The sequence below is a fragment of the Cydia strobilella genome, chromosome 4 (genome assembly GCF_947568885.1).
Source record: "Cydia strobilella chromosome 4, ilCydStro3.1, whole genome shotgun sequence".
In the NCBI taxonomy this organism is placed as follows: Eukaryota; Metazoa; Arthropoda; class Insecta; order Lepidoptera; family Tortricidae; genus Cydia; species Cydia strobilella.
Window position 1 is genome coordinate 12632274 of NC_086044.1, and position 22775 is coordinate 12655048.

Here is a 22775-nt window from a genome sequence, read left to right on the forward strand (position 1 = left end):
AATGATTGTATGTGCAATATTTTTTTTTTCACCTCAGCAACTCGAACAAGCCTTCTTTCGTCACTCCCTGGAGTGAGGAAAGTGCGACTTTCCTCACTCCAGGGAGTGACAAAGTAGCTTATTAATTTAGTGAAGGCCATGAACTGCCACTTCATACTTTTATTACAATTGTGTTTTTTTTTCTGTATTATTCTGTGTAATTCGAAATACATTTTAAACTAATAGTTCTCACTACTGAGGTGAAAAATTATGTGTACAACACAAGAGCAAAGTTATTTAGCATCTCGTGGTTTTGAGCCCCGAGAAATGGAAAGATTCTATAATTGAATCACGAGCGAAGAAGTGATTCTAAGTTAGAATCTTGAGCTGATCGCAAAAAGGCCTTTTGAATTTTTTCCAGACACAATATGTACGTGGTCTCATGGGGATTCCAGACGATAGATGCTGTTTCCAGTTTGCTTCTGACCAAAGCAGTGTAAATAAGCTTAATGACAATGACATTTCGAATAACGAACCCCAGTCTCCGGTAGCAGTTTTTGGCCAGCTCTCTCATATGCTCATGAAAGTTAAGATGCGGATCAAAAATTACCCCTAGGTTACGGATGCACTGGACCCGAACTATGAGTTCCGACCCTAGATGGTATTTAGCTAGCAATGGACAAGCTGCACGGCTAAAGCTCATTACCGAGTACTTAGTTATAAGACACCCCATAAGCATTGTTCAAATCGGGCCGTAAATTACTTCTTCCAGGATACGATCAGTTTAACCACTAGGCGAACCGTTAGGCTTAAGCTAGGGACACACAGCCCACGTACCTACAAACGTATGCAATGCATTATGAAATCTGAACCCTAAAATTTGTATGCTTAGAAACATTCTTGTCATACGCAACGCAACGCATGACAAGTATGTTTCTAAGCATACAAATTTCAGGGTTTAGATTGTCATACTGCCTTGATGTTGCCTCCAACACATCTAACGCGTTCTGACAACATCGTAAGGGACAGCATCGTTAGAGCGCGAGTTGACAAAGTATAAAGTAAAGTAAAGACAACTGTAAATACAGCAACCGCTAGCGGCATCAATGACTAACAGTAGGTATCATTATAAAACAGTTATGTTTGAAGATCAGCATATGCAAATGATTCAATCAGTTGAGTGGCGCTCGGTGCACGTATAGATAGATAGAGATAGGGCCGGTGGCTGACGCAGCCGGCACTGTTTGCCCACCACAGTCAACATTGTTAGCGAGCACCGCAAATGTTATTACATGATTAACCCTCTCCCGACACGTAACTTCTGTTTGACCGAGCTTTGTTAATTGCCCACTTTGCAGGGAACGGGTTGTGCAAAGTCCGTGAACGTCAATTATTTTAGCTAGTGGTAATTCATTTATATTTTTAACAGACTTCAAGTAAAGGTTTAAAATTCTCAGATAACTTTGACTATACATATAAATAAAGTAGGTAGGTATATAGGTACCAGCGTGCAGGTATTACTTAAAAAGTTCATTGAAAAACATATGGACTAGGTATATGTGTCTGACGACGGCGACCCCTCCAACTGTTTTTAATCAGGAACATGGAACGCTCGATCTGATATGACTTGCGAAGCAAAACTTGATTTTGAAAATGCCATTACCTACATGGTGCGCAATGGAGCTGGCCGGCTGAGTTGTACGTGTAGGTAGGTATACGAGGGCTTCCGTCGCGTCTTACAGAGATGACGCTTAGCATCCAGGTCTTCTAAACGCCGCTGCTCGTATTGTTCCACTCTTTTATGAACAGTTACGCGCTGTTCCGTTCTACGTATCGCAATTTCCTCCCAGGAATCACTCGGTATACCGCAAGTAGTTAGGTGACGCTTAGAGTTGGAGCCGGTTTAGCTTTATCGCGTATATCTTTATTGAAAATAGTTGTATTTTATAACTAGCCTTATGAACCGATTTTGCATGTACAGTACCAGTCTTAAAGTTTATAGTTTATGATGGTTCATTATTATTTTTTGTATGTGGGTATTTTTGCACTTTGTAGTTTTTCCTCAGTCACCCGTTGACCACGAACGCTGTAAAGGGTTCGAAACGTCGGGATGTAATAAATTCAATATACGCGATATAATCCGTTTTCATAGTTTTATTTCATAAATAATAGGTACCCTATATTCGGACGAAGCAAAGATGTGGAAAAACGTAGGTTGGTATTAGGTTGGTAGATATACTTACGTGTTCTGTCACCAAAAATATAATTAAAAAAATATTTTTTTAAATAATTTGTGCGGCAAACCTTTTTGTTATAATGTGGTTAAGCATGGGTTAAGCATGCATTTATGTCTGTCAAACAACTTTATTAACTGAAAAGGCGTGAATTTTTTATTTTCTATGGAAGGTTAACCCTCCGCGCCTACATTTTTTAAAGGAAATGGCTTGACAGACTAGGTCTGACCAAAATCGATAGGGCAAAAGCACGATATTCAAATTTTCAATCTACATTTTTTAAATTTGCCGCTTTTTTTCTACTGACGGAAATAGATTGCCAAACAATATTTGCAATTATAGTTGGTTTAACCAAATTGTTAGTAAATAAGAATAAAAAAAACTATACACATCCTTTTCTTTTGGGTGCTAGTACTAGTGTAAGCCAAAGATAGTATGATTCTCTCTGTCTATGTTTGAAATGAGGCAGTCCTTTGACAAACTATATGTATTAAACCTTTTTTTAGTTTTAAATATACTTACACTGTGCTGGCCTAAAAAGGGCAAAAACGCTAATGGATGCCATTTAAAAAAACATTTAATTTTTTATTAGATAATTCAATTGATGGCCAAGGAAAGTGCAAACAGCCTACAAATATTCCTTTTATAAGCGCTAGCAACTGATAGAAGTGTTTGAAGTGTCTCAAAAGTGTTCTCGAACCTAATGCCAATGCCAACCCTTCCGATGAGAAAGAACGGAAACTGTTCATTAGTTGCTCTGGTGGGTATATTATTGACCAGTACCCATTGTAACTATGTATTTGGCTAGGCACCGACTCGAAACATATCACTTTTATTATAATATGAAAATGAAAATGAAAATGAAATGAAAAATGAAAAATATATTTTTATTTTGCACACACAAGGATGGGAATTTGCAGATGGAGTATACATGAGGTCCAGGTTGCGCGCATACAGCGGTACATTTATAACAGTATGAACAGGGGTCCCCAAACTAGGCATAGCCTGTATCTTGGGCGACCAGTTAGTGAATTAAAAACTAGATTGAAAAAAAGTAAGTCTAAAGGTAAAGATAGGTGCTAATGCTAATAACCTTAGCTACTAGGGATTTACGTTGGTCAGTCTGTCAGTCAAGTCTCTTAAGGCTAAGTGTCTATAACTATAGGTTAAGTGTCTAATTATGTAACAGAGTACTATTACATATGGACAGAAATTGAGGCTTATGGCCGCGATATTTAAAGCATTATACAATTATACAATTTAGAGCATTATACAATGTTTCCTTTCTCCATACAAGTGCACCGTAGCGTCACTGCACTATCTCCTCAGTCTTATTATAATCGATAGTTAGCAACCAGTCACAAATAACTCGCTTTATAGCTATTAGGTTTTCCTTTTAAATCGATACGAATACGTGTGGCTTTCCATTCCATAAGGGTCCTTATGCTTCAAGTGCAATAAGGACGTTTCCATCTGAAATTCCCATAGACATAGTATATACAAGTAGTTATAGATGCGCCACCGAGCGACCGGGGGAAAGAGAAAGAATATTCATATAAAGTTTGGGCAGCATAGGATTTTTTCTCTTTCACTTTTATAAATTTCGGTATTTCGCCATCGCCTAAGCCACCTATGATGCCACCCGGTCGGTGATAAGGACAAAGCATGGCACTATCTTCTCTCTCCTCTTATAGGAATCGCAATAAGACTATCTTTCTCTATCACAGAGTGTCAGGCCCTTGGAAATTCTAACATAAATTCTGATAGAAAGGTCCTTATTGCAGATGAAGCATAGGATTAAGGACCCTTCTCTGATGGAAAGCCACAAATAATCCCATCAAAAACATTACATGTAAAAAGATGCAAGTCTCGCAACACAGCGCAGTTCTTCTACCTCACTGACAAATATAGGTACATATTACCCCAATGTTCTACATGGTTCCACCTACTACCTACATAAAAGTTATGAGATGTAATGTTAAACCTAGTCGGTAGTCAGTACCAGTGTCCACAGAACTCGATTTAAGTACACCTACTTGCCTATTTTGAAACCTATTAATATTAGATAAAAGTATCTTTACTTTTTTCATACCCATAATGACTTGGTCATGTTGACCCCAGATTTATATCATCGCAAACCGCATCCTTCGGTTTATTTAATGCCGTCAACACTGTATCAGCTGGTACACAATGAGAAACGGGGTTGTGAAAATTCACCGGTTCCCAAAGGCGAGACACGTTCGCGCGCTATCGACGGCTCTTCATCAATTGATTCCGTGCTTGAAATGCTCGCGCGGGCGATGCTCTGTGCCCCCACTCCCAAACGGACAATGAAGAATAGGTATCTAATATGTTTGTGGTTTTTTAAATATTATATGAAAAATACCTAGGCAAACACCACATTATTATTCACAACGACGGGACTTAACGCGTAAAATAGGTTTTAAATTTACATCCGACGTTTCGAGGCCAGGCCTTAGGGCCTGTTTACATATTGATTAGTAGGTTAAGACGAAAGTGGAGGACCCGCGCGCGAAATCGCCTTTTCTCATACTTACAAACATAGTCCTCATTTTCCTCTCTGGATACATATTAACATTATTCAAAATATTTTTACACAGTTAGTTGTATATTTACCACAGCTATGCACCTGCGGCCCCTACGTTTGATGTTTTCGAATTTTTAATTATTATAAAAGTTAAGGAGCATTAAAAATTTGTATGAAATCTGTTTTTCGCTCTTAATTTTTACAATAAATAATTTTTAAGAAAAAAAAACCGACTTCAATGGGGGATGCCGATGAAAGTTCACTTATTGTTGATGGTGCACTCTTAGATTCCAGACAATGAAATGAAAAAGACAGCATCTTTTGCCTAATAATGTAGAAAAAGAGGTAAAACCACCCACTTTTCTAGTAGCATTTCGTTTCTGTAAGGGTCGCAGTTCTAACCTAACCTAACCTACTTTTCTGATAGCATTTATTTCTGTAAGGGTCACAGCTCTAACCTAACCTACTTTTCTGATAGCAATTTTGTTCTGTGAGAATCGCAGTTCAAAACCCAACCACCCACCTAAGCCACTTTTCTAGTAGCATTTCCGGGTCCGGATCAGAGTCCGGGTCCGTGTCCGGCTGTCCGGGTCCAAGTTTGGGTCAGAGTTCGGTCCGGGTCCGGGTCCGAGTTGGGGTCCATGTTCAGACCCGGGTCCGGGTCCGAGTCCGGGTCCAAGTTTAGGTCTGGGTCCATAAGGAAGAGAACAAATCGCCAAACGTGAACTATGTGTCATTGAAGAGTTCCATTCTGATCATTATCAGCAGTTTCCATTTCATCAAATGTCACTTTTTTAAATGTAAATGCTGGATTTGTTGATAAAAAAACAAAAATCACTATATGTATGCCTTTCACATTTAAGGAGTTCCCTCGGTTCCTCGTGGGTCTCATCATCAGAACTCGAGCTTGACAAAAATATGTCTTAAAAACTTAAGTTGCTTAACAAACATAAAGAAGAGGACAAATCGCCAAACGTAAACTATGCGTCATTAAAGAGTTCCATTCTGATCATCATCAGCAGTTACACTTCATCAAATGTCACTTTTTAAAATGGAAGTGCTGGATTTGTTTATAAAAATACAAAAATCACTATATGTATGCCTTTCACATTTGAGGAGTTCCCTCGGTTCCTCGTGGGTCTCATCATCAGAACTCGAGCTTGACAAAAATATGTCTTAAAAATTTAAGTTGCTTAGCAAACATAAAGAAGAGGACAAATCGCCAAACGTAAACTATGCGTCACTAAAGAGTTCCATTCTGATCATCATCAGCAGTTCCACTTTATCAAATGTCGCTTTTGAAAATGGAAATGCTGGATTTGTTGATAAAAATACAAAAATCACTATATGTATGCCTTTTACATTTGAGGAGTTCCCTCGATTCCTCATGGATCCCATCATCAGAACTCGAACTTGACAAAAATGTTTCTTGAAAACCTAACTTGCTTAACAAACATAACGAAGAGGACAAATCGCCAAACGTGAACTATGCGTCATTGAAGAGTTCCGTTCTGATCATCATCAGCAGTTCCACTTCATCAAATGTCACTTTTTAAAATGGAAGTGCTGGATTTGTTTATAAAAATACAAAAATCACTATATGTATGCCTTTCACATTTGAGGAGTTCCCTCGATTCCCTATGGATCCCATCATCAGAACGCGAGCTTGACAAAAATGTTTCTTGAAAACCTAACTTGCTTAACAAACATAACGAAGAGGACAAATCGCCAAACGTGAACTATGCGTCATTGAAGAGTTCCGTTCTGATCATCATCAGCAGTTCCACTTCATCAAATGTCACTTTTTTATATGTAAGTGCTTGATTTGTTGATGAAAATACTAAAATCACTATATGTATGCCTTTAACATTTGAGGAGTTCCCTCGATTCCTCATGGATCTCATCATCATAAAACGGGACCAATCTGTATGTATATACTTATAATCAAAAAAAGAATTTTCAAAATCGGTCCAGAAATGACGTAGTTATGGAGTGACAAACATTAAAAAAAAAAAAAAAAAAAACCGATTGAGAACCTCCTCCTTTGAAATCTTGAAGTCGGTTAAAAACAGTTTTCAATTGTTTGGTTGACTTAAATGTAATGCCCGTGTTACAACAACGCTATATTATGCAACATTTAACTACTTTTTATAAAAAACTTTTTTTTTTATTAACTAGGTATGCCATTTAGTTTTCATGAACGTAAGTACTTAACCATACCCCGAAGTTAACGGAATTTAATAAAAACACGGTGTATACCTATACTCTGTATCTTTAGGTATTTAAATAAAGGTAAACAAACAATTTGTACATTTTCGGGTAGTTATAACATGTATTGGTTAACCAACCAAATACAAAACCGCCTGGATGTGTCACTGAACAACCTGACTTTGACCTATATTATTTGATCATGTATTAATGTTATCATCTACGACCCTCAACTGACTTAAGGAGCCATTTAAGGGTAGATTTTGTTTACTTTTATTTAAATACCTAAAGATACAGAGTATAAGTCCGGGTAACTTAGTATTATAATTCAATTATAGTTTATGATCAACTTTATGTAGGTAACTAACCACTACGACCTTTACTGTATCGTCTGTATCAGATCAGAAAGTCGGTCGTCGACCTCTAATCTAACGCATGCTGTGTAGCCGAGTCAGAGGTTGAGCGTGCGAGGGTAGTGCTACAGTTTAGTAAAACGCTGTTCTGTCTCGTAAACTCAGGATCGCTTGCATCAAACCATCAGTCACCGTTAAAACGTTGGCTGAATTTTATTGTACCTATAAGAAACTTCATTTTTCACTGCTCATTGGCTTTGATCAGTCCGTCCGTTGTGGTTATGTTCTGAAAGAGGGTCATTGTTGTTCAAAGGTGTGTAGAAAATGATACGTGTCTGCACTAGGGCATTTTACGTTCGAAGTACGATTTTTTTTAATTTTTTTACGATAAGCAATTGAAATTTGGGTTTAAATGGATTTGTTATACAATTTCCATTCTGATATTTGACTCTCCGTTCTATAAATAACGATACTTTTGCCTAAATTGTTAACTGAAAGTACCCTTAAGAAATACTATAAAAATTTATACTTTGTCATGTTTAAATAAAAACACATGCATTTTATTTTCCTTATATTCGAAATGAAAAGTAATGTTTAATTTGGGTGAATGGCATCATTTCAGCCTCGGACTATAGGCGCTCTCACTGCGTTCGAGCGCCAAAATACCTCGGCAGAAGTGACTGCCTTTCATCCCTTGGTTAACAAATGGTTCACGAATGGTTGTGAGAATGTTTAATGATTTTTTGGAAACACGATCTTTAAAAACCGGTCAAGTGCGAGTGGGACTCGCGCACGTAGGGTTCCGTACCATTACGCAAAATATTTATTTTATTCTGTTTTTTAATATTTGTTGTTACAGCGGCAACAGAAATGCATCATCTGTGAAAATTTGAACTGTCTAGCTTTCACGGTTCATGAGATTCAGCCTGGTGACAGACGGACAGACAGACAGATAAACGGACGGACAGCAGAGTCTTAGAGGGTCCCGTTTTTACCCTTTGGGTTACTTTTTTGTTAACAAAAAGGTTCCCAATGTATCCTCGGAAGTAAAATTGCCATACCTTGCAACCTACTAAACGTAGTCGAAAGTTTAGTCAACGATGGTAAGTGGTAAAGGATTTGTAAAATGTAGTTTTCCATCAGAGAAGGGCTTATGCTTTATGTGCATAATGAGAGAGAGAATAAGCTTTTTAATTAAAACACATTTTAATTTAAAACAGGATATATTTATAAACTTTTAGTAGTAAACATAAATACATAAATAATTAACTTCATTCACATAACAAACTTCATTTCTTATGCACTGATTAGTTCATGCAAATTATTTTCAAGCATTCTAGAAAATATTTCAAATATTTAAGCATTTCAACTTTATTGCTTCATTATAGAATTTAATTCTTATTATATTTATTATTAAAGGATAAAAATCGATGTACATAGTTACCTAGTAAGTAGAAATTTGATATGCCATGTAACAAATTATCTTAAACCTAATTAAGAAAATATGGTTCTAAATGTAAAAATTAATGGTATTCAATAAATAATAATATAAATAAATGCAATACATAATAACAGACATCTTTTATAAAAATATTTTCATCCTGAAAATTACAATTAACTCTTAATCTATATTTCATAATAATCTCAAGTGAATTATTTATTACTCCCATAATAAATATTCACATATAGGTACAAAAGTATTGTGCTTATTCATAAATCAATATATAAAATATGGTCATGAACGCGTTTATCACAAGCGCAAATATAATAAGGCACAAAGCGCGGTGAGGACTCAGTCTTATACATTTACACCCAAATGCCTCAATATAGTTAACAAGTATGATATAATAACCAGCACATTATAAAGCCCAGTACCCTCCACCTAACACCCTTATAAGATTATAAATAAATTTATCAACACCTAATGGCACTTCAATTGAGCTTCTATTACGTTTCTATCTTAATGTATAACTGATATAACATATTTGTAGTGATTAATAATTTGGGTAATAATAAAAATATTTGGCGCCAATTTTGGTAAATATTGTTGTATAATTACACTCATTAACGGGTGGTAAGTCAAAATTGCTGTCCTTTGTCCTTACGAATATCTAACTCTTGAATACCGAAAATATTTAAACTATTAATTTTAATGGACTAGTGACTGTCGCAGCTAATAGGTATTTGTGTAGTTTTCAAGAAAAAGGGACCACTTTGTCGCTTATCATAAAGACACAATTTGCTTGAACCTATCATAGGATGGTATTCCATTTGTGAAATATCTTGATCCAATGTGTATTTGCGTCTCCCATTTTGCTTAATGAGAGAGTGAAACGCATTAATGCACATTGGACAAAGAAATTGGGCAGGTGGAATCCACCCTTACGAATAACTTCAAAGCGTCCTTACCTTATGGCAAGCGACAAAGTGGTACTTTTTGATTGGAAATGTCACAATTTGTAGTCTGTATTCAGTGTTCCTGCGGTTTAAAGTGCTGGAGCGCGTAGTCGTGGTAGTACATCATGATGGCGAGCGGCTGGCCGAGGATGATGGAACTCCACACGATGAGGTTGCCGTAGCGCGGGCCGAGCCGCACCTCGGCGAAGCGGGAGATCACCGACAGCGGCGGCTGCGCCATCATGCCCAGGAATGCCCACACGCGGAACATTTGCAGGGGGACGCTCACCTGCGAATAGGACATTGGGTTATGTCATTATAATGTACCTACGGGGAGTCAAAACCCATTCATACATTTGCTCAGTCAATACATAATGTATCTCTCGCGTAAGATTGCTAAGACTAAGACCACAGAAAAAAAAAATTTTACCTCCTATTTAAGTGCCGTCACGTATACTTAAGGGGTCATTTGTATGCAGTTCTGCCACTATTATAATTATGTATTATAATCGAACGTCACTGCTAAGTAAAGAAAGTGATAGAACAACTGCTGAACTCGACGTAACCAAACGTGACGTTCCACGGGTGAAGGTACCTTATGGCGGTCGGCGCTTACGTCGCGTAGCACCGCATTAAAATGTCGTATTTTCTATTTAAAAAAAAGGGACCTTATTGTCGATGCCGCTTACGCCATTATTAACGATGCTCCGATATAAATACAATGCCGCGCGACACTGTGCGGCATAAGCGCCATCGACAATAAGATCCCTTTTCATAGAAAATGCCCCATATTAGAGTATCGTTAATAATAGCCTAAGCGCCAACCGCCATAAGGTACCTTTACCGTGGAACGTCACAAATGCTTGCAAAGGAAGTCCGATTAAAGCGCCTACTACACGGTTGGAAACAAAGCTTTGGAGTAACGTGACCTTGATAATTTCCGACCGTACCGCCAAAACCACTTAGTCTGCTACCAAATTATATTGTGCATTGTGCCCCGGGTAAGGTCAGGGCGACATTGGACCGTCAAAAACCTCGTTTCCGATCGTGCAGTAAGCGGTTTTAAAACCGAGCAGCACTGAGTGGTCTTGAAATATCCAGTTTAAAACCGCTGATGTTATAAACTGAAATATATATCATCAGAGGGCGGAATTGCTCATGGCAAAAATCAAACGTTAATAGAGTTGAAACGTTGAATTTTATCGACTTTTCAGCTATCGATAAGTTCAGTCACCTTAAGAAATTCCAGAAATGTGGATTATTAATTTTTTTTCATGGAATGCTGCAACAAACGAGAAATATTATCAATTCTAGATAAAAACTATTATCGTTCTTTACCTCTTTAAACTCAGGTGAATGTGTTTTACTCGTTATGTGAGTTTCAACGCAATTTTTTTTTAGGTGCTTTAAGTGAAACTTACATTTAGAGCAGTATATTGTTGAGTTGTTTTCGTTGTAAGTAAGACTTTAAGGATATTTCTTTATCCATTTGTTGTTTTTCTTTTTGGATTTACCATTTTTTTAAACGTTAATTAGTTGCAAAAAGACTAGTGGCAGAAATGACAGTTAACTGCCATGCAATTTACTTTTAATCTAATCAAAGAAGTCAAATGGCCAACTAGCTAATCAAAGAGGTTAATGTTAAAGTCAGGTGACTGAACTTATCGATAGCTGAAAAAGTCGATAAAATTCAACGTTCCAACTCTATTGACGTTTGATTTTTGCCATGAGCAATTCCGCCCTCTGGATATCATACACAAAAGAAAAAGTGACCAAGTCCACCGGTGGCCACAAATCAAAATATTTCATAAAAATAATTTGATTTGTTCCCTAGTTGGACCGCTGATTTTGTTCTTAGCAGTTTGTCTAACAAGCTATAACGATATCAAACTAACCAAATACTCATGGAACAACGCTGAGATAAGGAACACAGCGGCGCTGGCGGTAGTTTTGCTGTACCCCATCTCAGTTATAGGAATGTAAACGTGTCGCACGGCCCACTTGTGCACGGGCAGGTTCCACGTGCGCCAGAACGTGCCGATGTTGTTCGCGTTCCACCAGTCGCCGTAAAAGTGCCGGTCGGCGAAGTGCAACAACTCGCCCATTAGGTTCAGAAACGAGTGGAAGTTCAGGTAGAAGAAGCACAGCCACATGAGATGGTTTGGCACCTGTAATGAAACGTTGTATAAATAAATCTTTGTATTCGTGCATATCTACGAGACTTTTACGTGACGATATTCGCAGGTCGCAGAATTGTATTAAGCCTAGCCCACCGCCAGGCATAAATTTCAACTGCCTAGCTATCACGGTTCATGAGATACAGCCTGGTGACAGACAGACAGACGGACAGCGGAGTCTTAGTAATAGGGTCCCGTTTTTACCCTTTGGATACGGAACCCTAAAAAAGAGCGAAACAATCGTCGTTCGTACAATAAGTGCCCGAACTTCAAGTAGGTGCCCAAGTACCTACGTCGCCATGTAGAAACCTATGTAGAAAAGTGGATACTTATGTTTGGGCACTGACCGTATCTACTAATGTGTAACTATAACTCAACTCTATCTTATGTATGTATATTAAAGTAAAAGAAAATTACCCTTGCTAATGTTGGATTCAATTCGTAGTTCGTTGAAATAAAAATATGAGAATATTAACCCAAAATTATATACCTAAAAGCAGGGACCCGTCAACCCCTCGAATAGCCCCGACGATTGGCTTTTCCTTTGAATTGCTTATCCGTTCATTTGACTTAGCTCTAGGAAGGGTTTCCTTTTCAGAGATACCGCTAAAATGAACGCTGTTAACGCGTTAGACACTCAGTCCTTCACTTTAAACATAAATAAGCAGTATTTGATTCTATTTTTACGGAGACAAAGTTGAAAATGGAATAAGCGTTATAATTCATAATCGATACCCCTTCAAGAGGTTAGCGCTTAATGAACGGGGTATCGAACGGGTATCAGCTTACCCGTATTATGAAGCGCTTAAAAAGCCAAATGAAAGGGTTTTAGTTAGCAACTGCTTTGGTAAACAAAGCCTTAAGAAATACCCCTTCCAAAACCCTCGAAGGGGATACCGGGCGGGTCCCTGCCTAAAAGTATTATTATGGATGGAGAAAAAGTAGATGAGTTTGTGAAGGTCGGGATCATCCACTGCAGGTTCAGTAGGTTCACGCCGAACACCTCCAGCAGACATTTGTCCCGCGGTTTACTTACAGCAAGCTTCAACAGTCTCTCCAACATCTTCAGGTAGTCCATCCTGGAGGTGTCGGTGCAGTTGGTGACTGGCGGGATCATCCAGGTTCACGCCGAACACCTCCAGCAGACATTTCTCCCGCTGTTTACTTACAGCAAGCTTCAAGTCTCTCCAACATCTTCAGGTAGTCCATCCTGGAGGTGTCGGTGCAGTTGGTGACTGGCCAGATCATCCAGGTTCACGCCTCCGAACAACTCCAGTAGATAATTGTCCTGCGGTTTACTTACAGCAAGCTTCAACAGTCTCTCCAACATCTTCAGGTAGTCCATCCTAGAGAAGGTGTCAATGGAGTTGGTGACGGACGGGATCATCCACTGTTGGAACAGCGCCAGCACCAAGTTCACGCCGAACACTACCTCGAGTAGACGTTTGATCAGAAAGCGCTTGCGAATTCTGGAACATTATTGTAGAAATAGGAAACGAAAAATAAATTTCATACAAATTTTAAAATGCTCCTAACTCTTGTAATTATTAAAAGCTCGAAGAAAATCAAACGTAGGGGCATAGCGGTGATTGATATACAAGAAATTGTGTCAAAATATTTTCAATAATGTTAATATCCAGAGAGGAAAATGAGGACTACAATTAACATTTATAACAAATAACAAGAGAAAGATGAATAAAAGATGCCGCTCATGGTCATAATCATCGTTCGCAATAGATCGAGCAGGCATTCATAATTAATTTATTGCATTTATAATCATGTGTTAGGTACCTATTCCTATTAGAAACTATAAGGCAAACTAGGCTATTCCTATTACAAGTTCGAGCTTATATCAGTATCAATTAGATCGACATTGAACTTGCTCAAATGGATCCAAAACAGCGGTACCTTAAATGCTGAGCACCTTTTATAGCAAGCGCGAGAGCAGAGCGCGACTGACCGTGTCGTGCCGTAGGTACTTATCAGGTGTCCAAATATGTACCTATCCTCTTATTATTATTATGCTTCTTCTCTTAACGGATTCTAAAAAGCACCTTTCATCTTTAACAACTTTGTTTTTCTTAACCGCAATAAATTCAATAAAATATACCTATCAAGACCGCTCTAGAACGAAAACTCAAAGAGAGCCATTTAAATTAAATGGGGCATTTTCTATGAAAAGGGACCTTATTGTCGATGGCGCTTACGCCGCACAGCGTCGCGCGGCATTGTATTTATATCGCAGCATCGTTTATATTTAATGGCGTAAGTGCCCTCGACAATAAGGTCCCTTTTTATAGAAAATACCACAAATTAGTTCTGACAAAGATAGATATAACTCCGTAATAGATGAATACAGTCTAAGGAAAAAACGTGCCTCGAAATTCACGAAAATTTGATTCTTGATCAGATGGCGCCACTAGTTTTGGCCTACTCTCGTAGAGAGGGCGTTGACGGTTTCGTTTGTTATTTATAATTTTAACGCATATCAGTGAAAGAACATGGGTCAAAATCATATAAAACTTATTAATGCAAATGAAAAAATCATTTATCCATATTTAAATACATTTTAACGTATGTTTATAAATCTTCATTTTTAGTTTTAAAGTATATCGATAGATGGCAGTGAATTTACAGTGGTTACAAAATTTACTATGACAGTACCGCTCTATCTTATTATATCCTCTTTGGTTCTGATTAGCCGGGTCCACACAGAGCGAGCATACGCGCGAGGCCATTTCCTCGCGCACAAAACGGCCAGTCTAGAGGCCGAGGCGGCGCGCGAGGCACTTCTATAAATGTCGATACAACACGCGAGCCTCCGGCGAGGCACGTCTACACTGGCCGTTTTGTGCCCGAGGAAATTGCCTCGCGCGTATGCTCACTATGTGTGGACCCGGCTATTCAGTCAGAAGTAGACTAAACAAACTTCGCGGGAAAAACGCAACCAGATCGAGCTTGGCTCATTAGAAAGGACTTGAAGAAGAGCTGATAAACATGCAGCATAAAAGCGTGCATAAATAAATTTCAATAACTTGTATCATTGGACGTCATTTAGGTAAAAGGATGGATTCTTTCAATTAAAGGGGCCCACTGACTATCAGTCCGCCGGACGATATCGGCCTGTCGGTTAGAACAAAAATTTGACAGTTCCGAACAACTGACAGGCCGATATCGTCCGGCGGACTGATAGTCAGTGGGCCCCTTTACGCTTTGAACGCCACGCCTACCGTGTGCGGCGCGTCATAGTGAACCTTGACGGAATGTAAGAAGGTTGATATTGGGCTATTTGGGCTGTACCTATATAGCCGCGCGCGTCACTTGACGTCATTTCAAAAAAAAAAAGTTTATTTAAATGAAGGGAAAAATTATATTTTTAAGGATCCTTTTCGCTGAACTACGCCCATATGGATAACAAACCGTCTAGTGCGAGGGAAATTCAATTCATAACACAGGGTTGGCGCGAGCAGGAAGTAAAACAGGTCTTTGAGGTTGAGGTTGTCGGGGTACCTCACAAGCCCGGCGACCGCGAACGCGTCGCCTTTCTCCTCGATGGTTTCTGTTAAACATCACGTCAGCATGCTATTAAAACAAGTATTATTGTGGCAAGCCGCGGCAAACCAATAGTTATTTACGATACAAGTGCGGAAAAGAGGAAATTCGAAACGAGTGGCGATAAATTAAAACACGACCGCAGGGAGTGTTTTAAATCGACACGAGTTGCGAATTACCTATTCGCACGTGTATCGTACAACGTTTTACAGTACATATGGCCCTTTAAACTTTCGACATATGAACGAAAAGTGCTTTTTGACGCACTAGTGCGAGAAAGTAGCACCATATGTACTGTAAAATATAAAACGGAACTCCACACCAAGCGATCACAAATAGTAGGTACTAGCTACCAGTCTGATCTGCAAAAGTTAAACCCGCTCCGAGTGGTTACTGGTGCAAAGGCTGTTCATAGCATGGTACTGCAGCCAGCATTATGGGCACTTTTGCACCGGAAGCGACAAGGAATGGGTTTGACTAGTTACTATATGTCATTATTTGTAAGCATGTTTGACTTATAAATTATAATAAATTCGGACATCCTTTTAAACTTAAAATAGGCCAGGAAATAAATGCCCAAAAAAAGGTATAGAGGGAAATGCAAGGAACACAATTTTTAACTTCGTAGCTTTGTTTGGACCAGTTAGGAGATGAACATATCAAAAGTCCCCGGCCATAACCCTGGTGCTGGGGGGGAGAGGGGGGTTTGAAGGTTCCATTTTTCGGTTTTTCGATTATATCTCGGAAACTATGCATCTGAGCGACTTGGCCACTTATACAAAATGAAAAGAGATTTAATTTGCTACAAGTTTTATTCAGTCAAGTTTTTCGATATCTTGTATAGTTTTTGAAATATCTGCTCTTCAAGGTTTATTTAGGGCTCTCATTTTTATCTTGATTATCTACATCGGTGAAGCTGCTAAGCCGGGTTTGGGATCGTTTTCGTATAAATCGGGGGTGCTGAATTAATTTATGGTATCAACATTGACACCATTCCTAAAAACAAAATTTAAAAAAAAATATTTTTTATAAAACTCCTCTTTACGCTTAACCGCCGAACCGATTTCGTTGAAATTTGGTACAGAGATGGTTTGAGTCCCGGGACAGTACATAGGATAGTTTTTATAACCAAAATCATCTTTTAAGGGTGTGAAATGTGGGGTGGAAATTTGTATCTGGAATCAATAACCGCTGAACCTATTTAAATAATATTTGGGATGGTCTACATGTTTGATTTAGTTGATAATGATACCAAACATGACTTCAAACCTAAATTTAAACAGTATTAACCCCAGGAATTCAACTTCGGCGAAGAAGCTGAATTCCCCTCACACCAAATTTCACACCTTCAAAGTATGATTTTTGAGATAAAAACTATATTATATCCTGTCTCGGGACTTAAAACACATATTTACCAAATTTCAACTAAATCGGTTCAGCGGTTTAAGCGTGAAGAGGGTTAAAAAAAAAGTTATTTGTTTAAAGTTTGTATGTTTTTATTTCGGAAAGGTGTATTGTTGATACCATAAATGAATTCAGCACCCCCGATTTATACGAAAACGTTACCAAACCCGGCCTAGCAGCTATACTGATGTAGATAATCAAGATAAAAATGAGAGCCCTAAATAAACCTTCAAGAGCAGATATCTCAAAAACTATACAAGATATCGAAAATCTTGACTGAATAAAACTTGTAACAAATTAAATCTATTTCATTTTGTATAAGTGGCCAAGTCGCTCAGACGCATAGTTTCCGAGATATAATCGAAAAACCGAAAAATTGAACCTTCAAACCCCCCTCTCCCCCCCAGCACCATGGTTACGGCCGGGGACTTTTGATATGTTCATCTCCTAACTAGTCCAAACAAAGCTACGAAGTTAAAAATTGTGTTCCTTGCATTTCCCTCTATACCTTCTTATTGCTTGGCCTAAAATCTTACATAAATATTGAAAATATTAGTAATAGATCAACCTTATATTAGACTATTTTTAACACAATGAAAATGTATTGAAAAATTTAGTACTATTATAAAATAGCTAAGCAGAAGGCGGGAATCTCATCATAACAATGAAATAGCATTCAAATAATTTTAATCTCCTGGCCCACTTAGCTGCTTCTGCTGCTGGCAGTTTAAATCTTAACTGACATAAATATCTGAATACTGAGAATACCAGCCATTACTAAATGAGATACGTCAGTTTATTATTGACAAGAACAGTTATGAAGCGGAAGTGCAAGAAGCATACAAAACAGAAACAAGAAAATGTGCAAAAATATACAGTGCAAACAATCGGATCCCAACAACCGACTTACGATCTTGTTCCGCGCTAATGAGCTCATCTGGAAATGTAATTAACAAGTCAAAAAAACTATGCAGTATCATTTGCTTATTCTGATATTCTTTCTAAAATACTGCAATGGTGGCAAACGAGCGTATTGTTCGCCAGAGGAGGCTGTAAGAATTGATTACAAGATTTACGATTTCAGTTTCCACACTCCGCAAAATAGTTCAGTACCTCTGCATAGTGTATAGGATTCTGTATGGTCACATGCCAAACTGTATGACTGATTATAGATAATGTCATTGTCTTGTGGTATTATAGCATTATTTATGCATGGGTATGTGAAAAATTTGGGCACCTCCCCAGCCCCCTCGAAATATTGATACTGCTCCAAAAGTAAGAAAACATGTTATTATCTTAAACTTACTGTAATTGGGTGCAGATAGACTCTGTCTCCGCAAAGTGTTCTTGGAGAACTTGCCCTTTGCTCCTTTACGGACCCAGTGATTAGTTTGGGCGTAGCTCCATAATTTCAAGAATAATATTAAATAAATAAAACACACTGTTGTTCCCCCCACTGAAACATTAAATTCATTACATTAGATTCAAAATGTTTTATGTTTTACCGTTTGAATGCCACGCCTATCGTATCGTGCGCGGCGCGTCATCGTTACCCTTGTCGTATGCATATGCACATGCACAAAGGTTGATATTGGGCTGGATACTGATACTGCGCGTCACTTCACGTCTTTGGCGATCAAAGAGTTAATAATGTGTGCAATTTGTAAACAGGTAACAATGGGATATATTTACCAAGACTAAATTCTTGACCCTTGTATTGTAAAACAGCCACAGGTAAAGTCACCAGTATAATAAGGTAGCATACTTGTAGGATACTTCCAAATTTTCCGGATATCATATCCTGCAACAATTTATTATTTTGGTAAGGCAAGACTAAATTTATGTGTCATAAGTATGAATGTTAAATAAATAAGCATACATACCACAGCAATGGCTTTCTCTATCAGCAGACTTGCAACAACAAGTACCACAGAGACTGAAAAACAAAACAAACAATTATAACAACTTTGTGATTTTACTTGACTAGAATAGATTTTACTTGATTTTAATGTTTTTTTTTATACCACATCAGTGACAATCAAGCATACGGCCCGCCAGATGGTAAACAGTTACCGTAGCCTATGGACGCCTGCAACACCAGAGAAATTACACGCGCGTTGCCGACCCTTTAAAAACCTGTACACTCCTTTTTTGAAGAACCCCTTACGTAGCCCCTCGGGAAAACCTCGGCAGGGAGCTCATTCCACAGCCGAAGCGTCCGCGGGAGTAAATTCCTCTTAAACCGGACAAACGTGACTTCAAATTGATCATTTTAAGAAAATATGTCAGTGATTAATAAATAATTCCTATTACTTACTACAATTACAATTTATATAGTGCTGCAGTCATATTCTAAGAATTTTTCACATAAAATATTGTAATTTTATTATCTGATACTTACAAATTATTAATACTAGTGATGGGAATTCATTTTGGGCACCTTCATTCCCGCCAGTAAGAATAATGAACCATTCTATGGGCTTCACACGAAAACCATACCTGAAATTTAACAAAACTACATGAGGCATATGTATTAGACATTCAATGCCAAGAATATTTTTTTATTATAACTAAGTGTAATTTTTAGAACATATAAAAATCAATACATTACCTACACATTTTACAAAAAAAATATGTTTTCAGCTTTCTATTGGTTTTTTAATCATAATGACATAAAAAGCCTTAAAAAGTTGAAAGACATATTTCAAAACACTTGGTGCATAAGTATTAGGGTTCAAAGGCTATACTTACTTGAGGAAATTTTCAAGGAACAAGCGCAAGCCTCCAATAGACAGCATGAGAAACCCCCAGTTCACCAGGCCTGTAAAGTTCTTGAACCCTGAGCTCCATGAGAACAGGGAATCTCTTGGCTTATGGATTCTGGAAATTTATATTTCTACTTTTACTTACACCACAAATTACTTTCTTAGGTAAACATAAGTAAGAAACTGAAGATAACTTTCAATTGTATTACAGCAGGGGTCGGCAACAGGCGGCTCGCGAGCCTCCTTGGCTATTTTGTATATAATTTTGACAAACGACAATACCTGATAAAGTCATAAATATTAACAAGTGAGGCCCGCGTCAATTTCGTTAACTACTCTGTGCCCCTTGGCTGCTAAAAGGTTGCCGACCCCTGTATTACAGTAATGATAAATCTTACGGTTTATCTTGCTGTGACTTCCTTGCTTTAGTTTCTTGTTCTGTAATTTCTTCGGCTCGCGTTACACTTTGAGCTCTTCTATAGTGCAAAGCTTTTTCCTCTGATTCTGCAGCCATTATGTTCCTAAAACTTTACAAATAGGTAAAAACGGTTTCCAAGTCGAGGGCCTAATACACGACACTAAAGTCACTGTAATGAAGATCCGGTTTAAAAGATAAGGCGGGTATTTAGATAACGATCACTGCAAGTTTCCATCCGGCTGACAACGGAATGCTCAGCTGTAATACCTTGGTTTTCCTGTTACATTAATGTTAAATAAATTAAGAATGGCCGGGCATGTAACTGAATACGAATACCGTGGACATTAGCCTTATCAAAGGTCACAAATGGGTCTATCGGTATGCAAGTACCACAAGGTAGATAATTCCTTATTCCTTATGATGATTGGTGCCTTGACTGATTGGATTATTTTGACATTTGACATAAATGGAATACGGAATGACATGAACCCACCATGAACCACATTAAAAAAGCCGAGACGCATATAGTTTGCGCATGTGGCGTTTATGCAATAAACCAAATTGTCAGTAAATAAGAACAAACTATAGTTTGTCAAAGGACAGGACATTTCAAACATAGACAGAGAAAATTATACTATCTTTGTCTTACACTAGTACTAGCACCCAAAAGAAAAGGATGAGTATAGTTTTTTTTTGTTTTTATTTACTGACAATTTGGTTTGACCAACTATATATTATTCATAGCTGACAGCTGAACTTCTGATTCTGCCAAAGCCCACTCCACTCTCGCGGCGCGAAGTCGCGAACGCGAGTATGGAGTCGATTACGCATATCCACATGCATATCTGCGGCGCCCACTCTAAGTGTGTAGGGCATTTAAAGCCGTTTACATATCATATCATATATCATATCATATCATTTATTCCATTGTAATCATGTTCATTTGTACATACTGGTCTTACATATTGGTCAAGTCGGTACATGATACCCTGCTAGGGTGTACAATATTGGATCTTAAACTACTTATTTTGAACTTATACCTAGTTTTAATTTCTTATATAAACTTTAAATAAAATAGAATTGTCAAAAAAAAAAAAAAACAATAATAATAAGATAAAACTAATTCATGCGTTAATCATTAATAATCATAAATTATAGTCATACTCATACTCGAATGAAATTTAACAATAAATTATTAATAGTTATCATAAAATTCATAAACAATTTAATCATTTCGCATTATCCAGACTTTCATCATTAAAAAAATTCATCCATTGAATAGTAACATTTTTCTAATAACATTTCCTTTAACTGTTTCTTAAATAATTTATCGCTAACTTCTAGATTCAGAAAACCAAGCACTTTATTCATTACACGCACACATCGACAGTAAGGGCCGTTTCTTACCATAGCTAATTTGGAGGGTGGCAATAATAGTTGGGGAACGACAGGTTTGCGATTTGGTCTTGACAGTTTTTTTATCTCAAACAACTGAAGGTGACTTTTTACAAAAAATGCCGCCTCCATTATATAAATGGAGGGTAGTGTTAGTATTTTCAGTTGTTTGAAACATGAGCGGCAGCTGTTTGGTACGCGCGTATTTGTTAGGATACGAATGCATTTTTTCTGCATAACGAACAGTTGATGCACATCGGTGCTTTCTCCCCACAGAATAACACCATACCGTAGCCATGCGTACGCATATGCGAAGTATGCGGATTTAGCGGTCTCAATGTTCGTATTAATCTTTAATATACTTAATGCGTAGATGAACCTAGCCAGTTTGGATTTTATATCTTGTATGTGCGATTTCCAGTTAATACTTGAGTCTAGTGTTATACCCAATAGTTTGCACTCATCTACTTCTTCGATGGTTTTATCATTATCAATTTGTAAATTTATATGCAGCGGGTTTTTTTGGTTTGGTTTAAATTGTATTATTTTCGTTTTATTCAAGTTTATATCGAGGTTATGTTCGTGGAGCCAGTCAGTAACTGTGTTGAGAGACTCCAAAAGGCGAGTATTGCATTCTACACTATTTGTACAGTTCAGTAATATTGAGACGTCATCAGCAAACATAACGCATGATGTGTTCAAAATTTTTGGCAAGTCGTTTATGTATGCTATAAACAGAAGGCATCCTGTTACACTTCCTTGCGGTATTGAGCAAGTCGTGTGCCGTATTTCTGAGGTAATTATACGCGTTTCTCCTGTATTATTGTCTAAGTGTTCTAATTGTACATATTGTCTACGGTTATAAAGGTAAGATTTGAACCATTCATGTGCGTTTCCGCGAATTCCCATGCCATATAGTTTGTTAAGTAATATCTGGTGGGAGACGCGATCATAGGCTTTGGTCATGTCTAATAACAATCCGACGCCGTATTGTTTATTATTTATGCAATTTAAGGCATCTTGTATATAATTATACACAGCAAGGCCGGTGGATCGCTTACATCTGAATCCATATTGGTTATTATCTAGAATATTATATTTTTCAAAAAATTTGTATACACGGTTTGACATTAACTTTTCAAATATTTTAGAAATAGACGGTAAAAGGGCAATAGGCCTATATTGGTTCAGATTAGTTTTCTCACCACCCGGCTTGAGAATTGGCACGATTTTTGAGACTTTTAGCAGATCTGGAAATACTCCGTCGTTAAAAGATTGGTTTATTAAAAGTCTTAAAGGTTCCGTTAGTTCCTTATAACAGTATTTAATAAGTTTTGGTGGAATT

The 22775-nt window shown here is 37.7% G+C and overlaps 1 protein-coding gene across 4 annotated transcripts; it reads right to left on the minus strand.

Annotated features, from left to right (window-relative positions):
* Window positions 1–8752: 8752 nt before the first annotated feature.
* On the minus strand, window positions 8753–20465 carry LOC134740627 (diacylglycerol O-acyltransferase 1). 4 transcript variants are annotated; one of them, XM_063673166.1, is made up of 12 exons: window positions 20206–20465; window positions 20016–20144; window positions 19604–19732; window positions 19254–19351; window positions 18736–18788; window positions 18545–18653; window positions 18159–18308; window positions 17763–17789; window positions 15317–15455; window positions 13200–13365; window positions 11615–11887; window positions 8753–10008 (listed from the first exon to the last, which is right to left on the minus strand). In XM_063673166.1, exons 2-12 carry the CDS (start codon window positions 20129–20131, stop codon window positions 9793–9795), a joined length of 1476 nt encoding a protein of 491 aa, XP_063529236.1. In that variant the 5' UTR covers window positions 20132–20144; window positions 20206–20465; the 3' UTR covers window positions 8753–9792. The 4 variants fall into 4 exon arrangements, with proteins under 4 accessions (XP_063529236.1, XP_063529238.1, XP_063529239.1 ...); XM_063673168.1 differs by having other exon boundaries at window positions 20303–20462; XM_063673169.1 differs by lacking the exon at window positions 17763–17789 and having other exon boundaries at window positions 8756–10008; window positions 20206–20463.
* Window positions 20466–22775: the final 2310 nt, after the last annotated feature.

Coding starts and splice junctions, on each gene's coding strand:
- LOC134740627 (XM_063673166.1), bottom strand. CDS start 20,131: ATGGCTGCAGAATCAGAGGAAAAAGCTTTGCACTATAGAAGAGCTCAA. Junction 19,733..20,015: donor AAGTCACAGCAAGATAAACC/GTAAGATTTATC, acceptor ATAAATTTCCAG/AATCCATAAGCCAAGAGATT. Junction 13,366..15,316: donor AATTTCCCTCGCACTAGACG/GTTTGTTATCCA, acceptor ATAATGTTCCAG/AATTCGCAAGCGCTTTCTGA.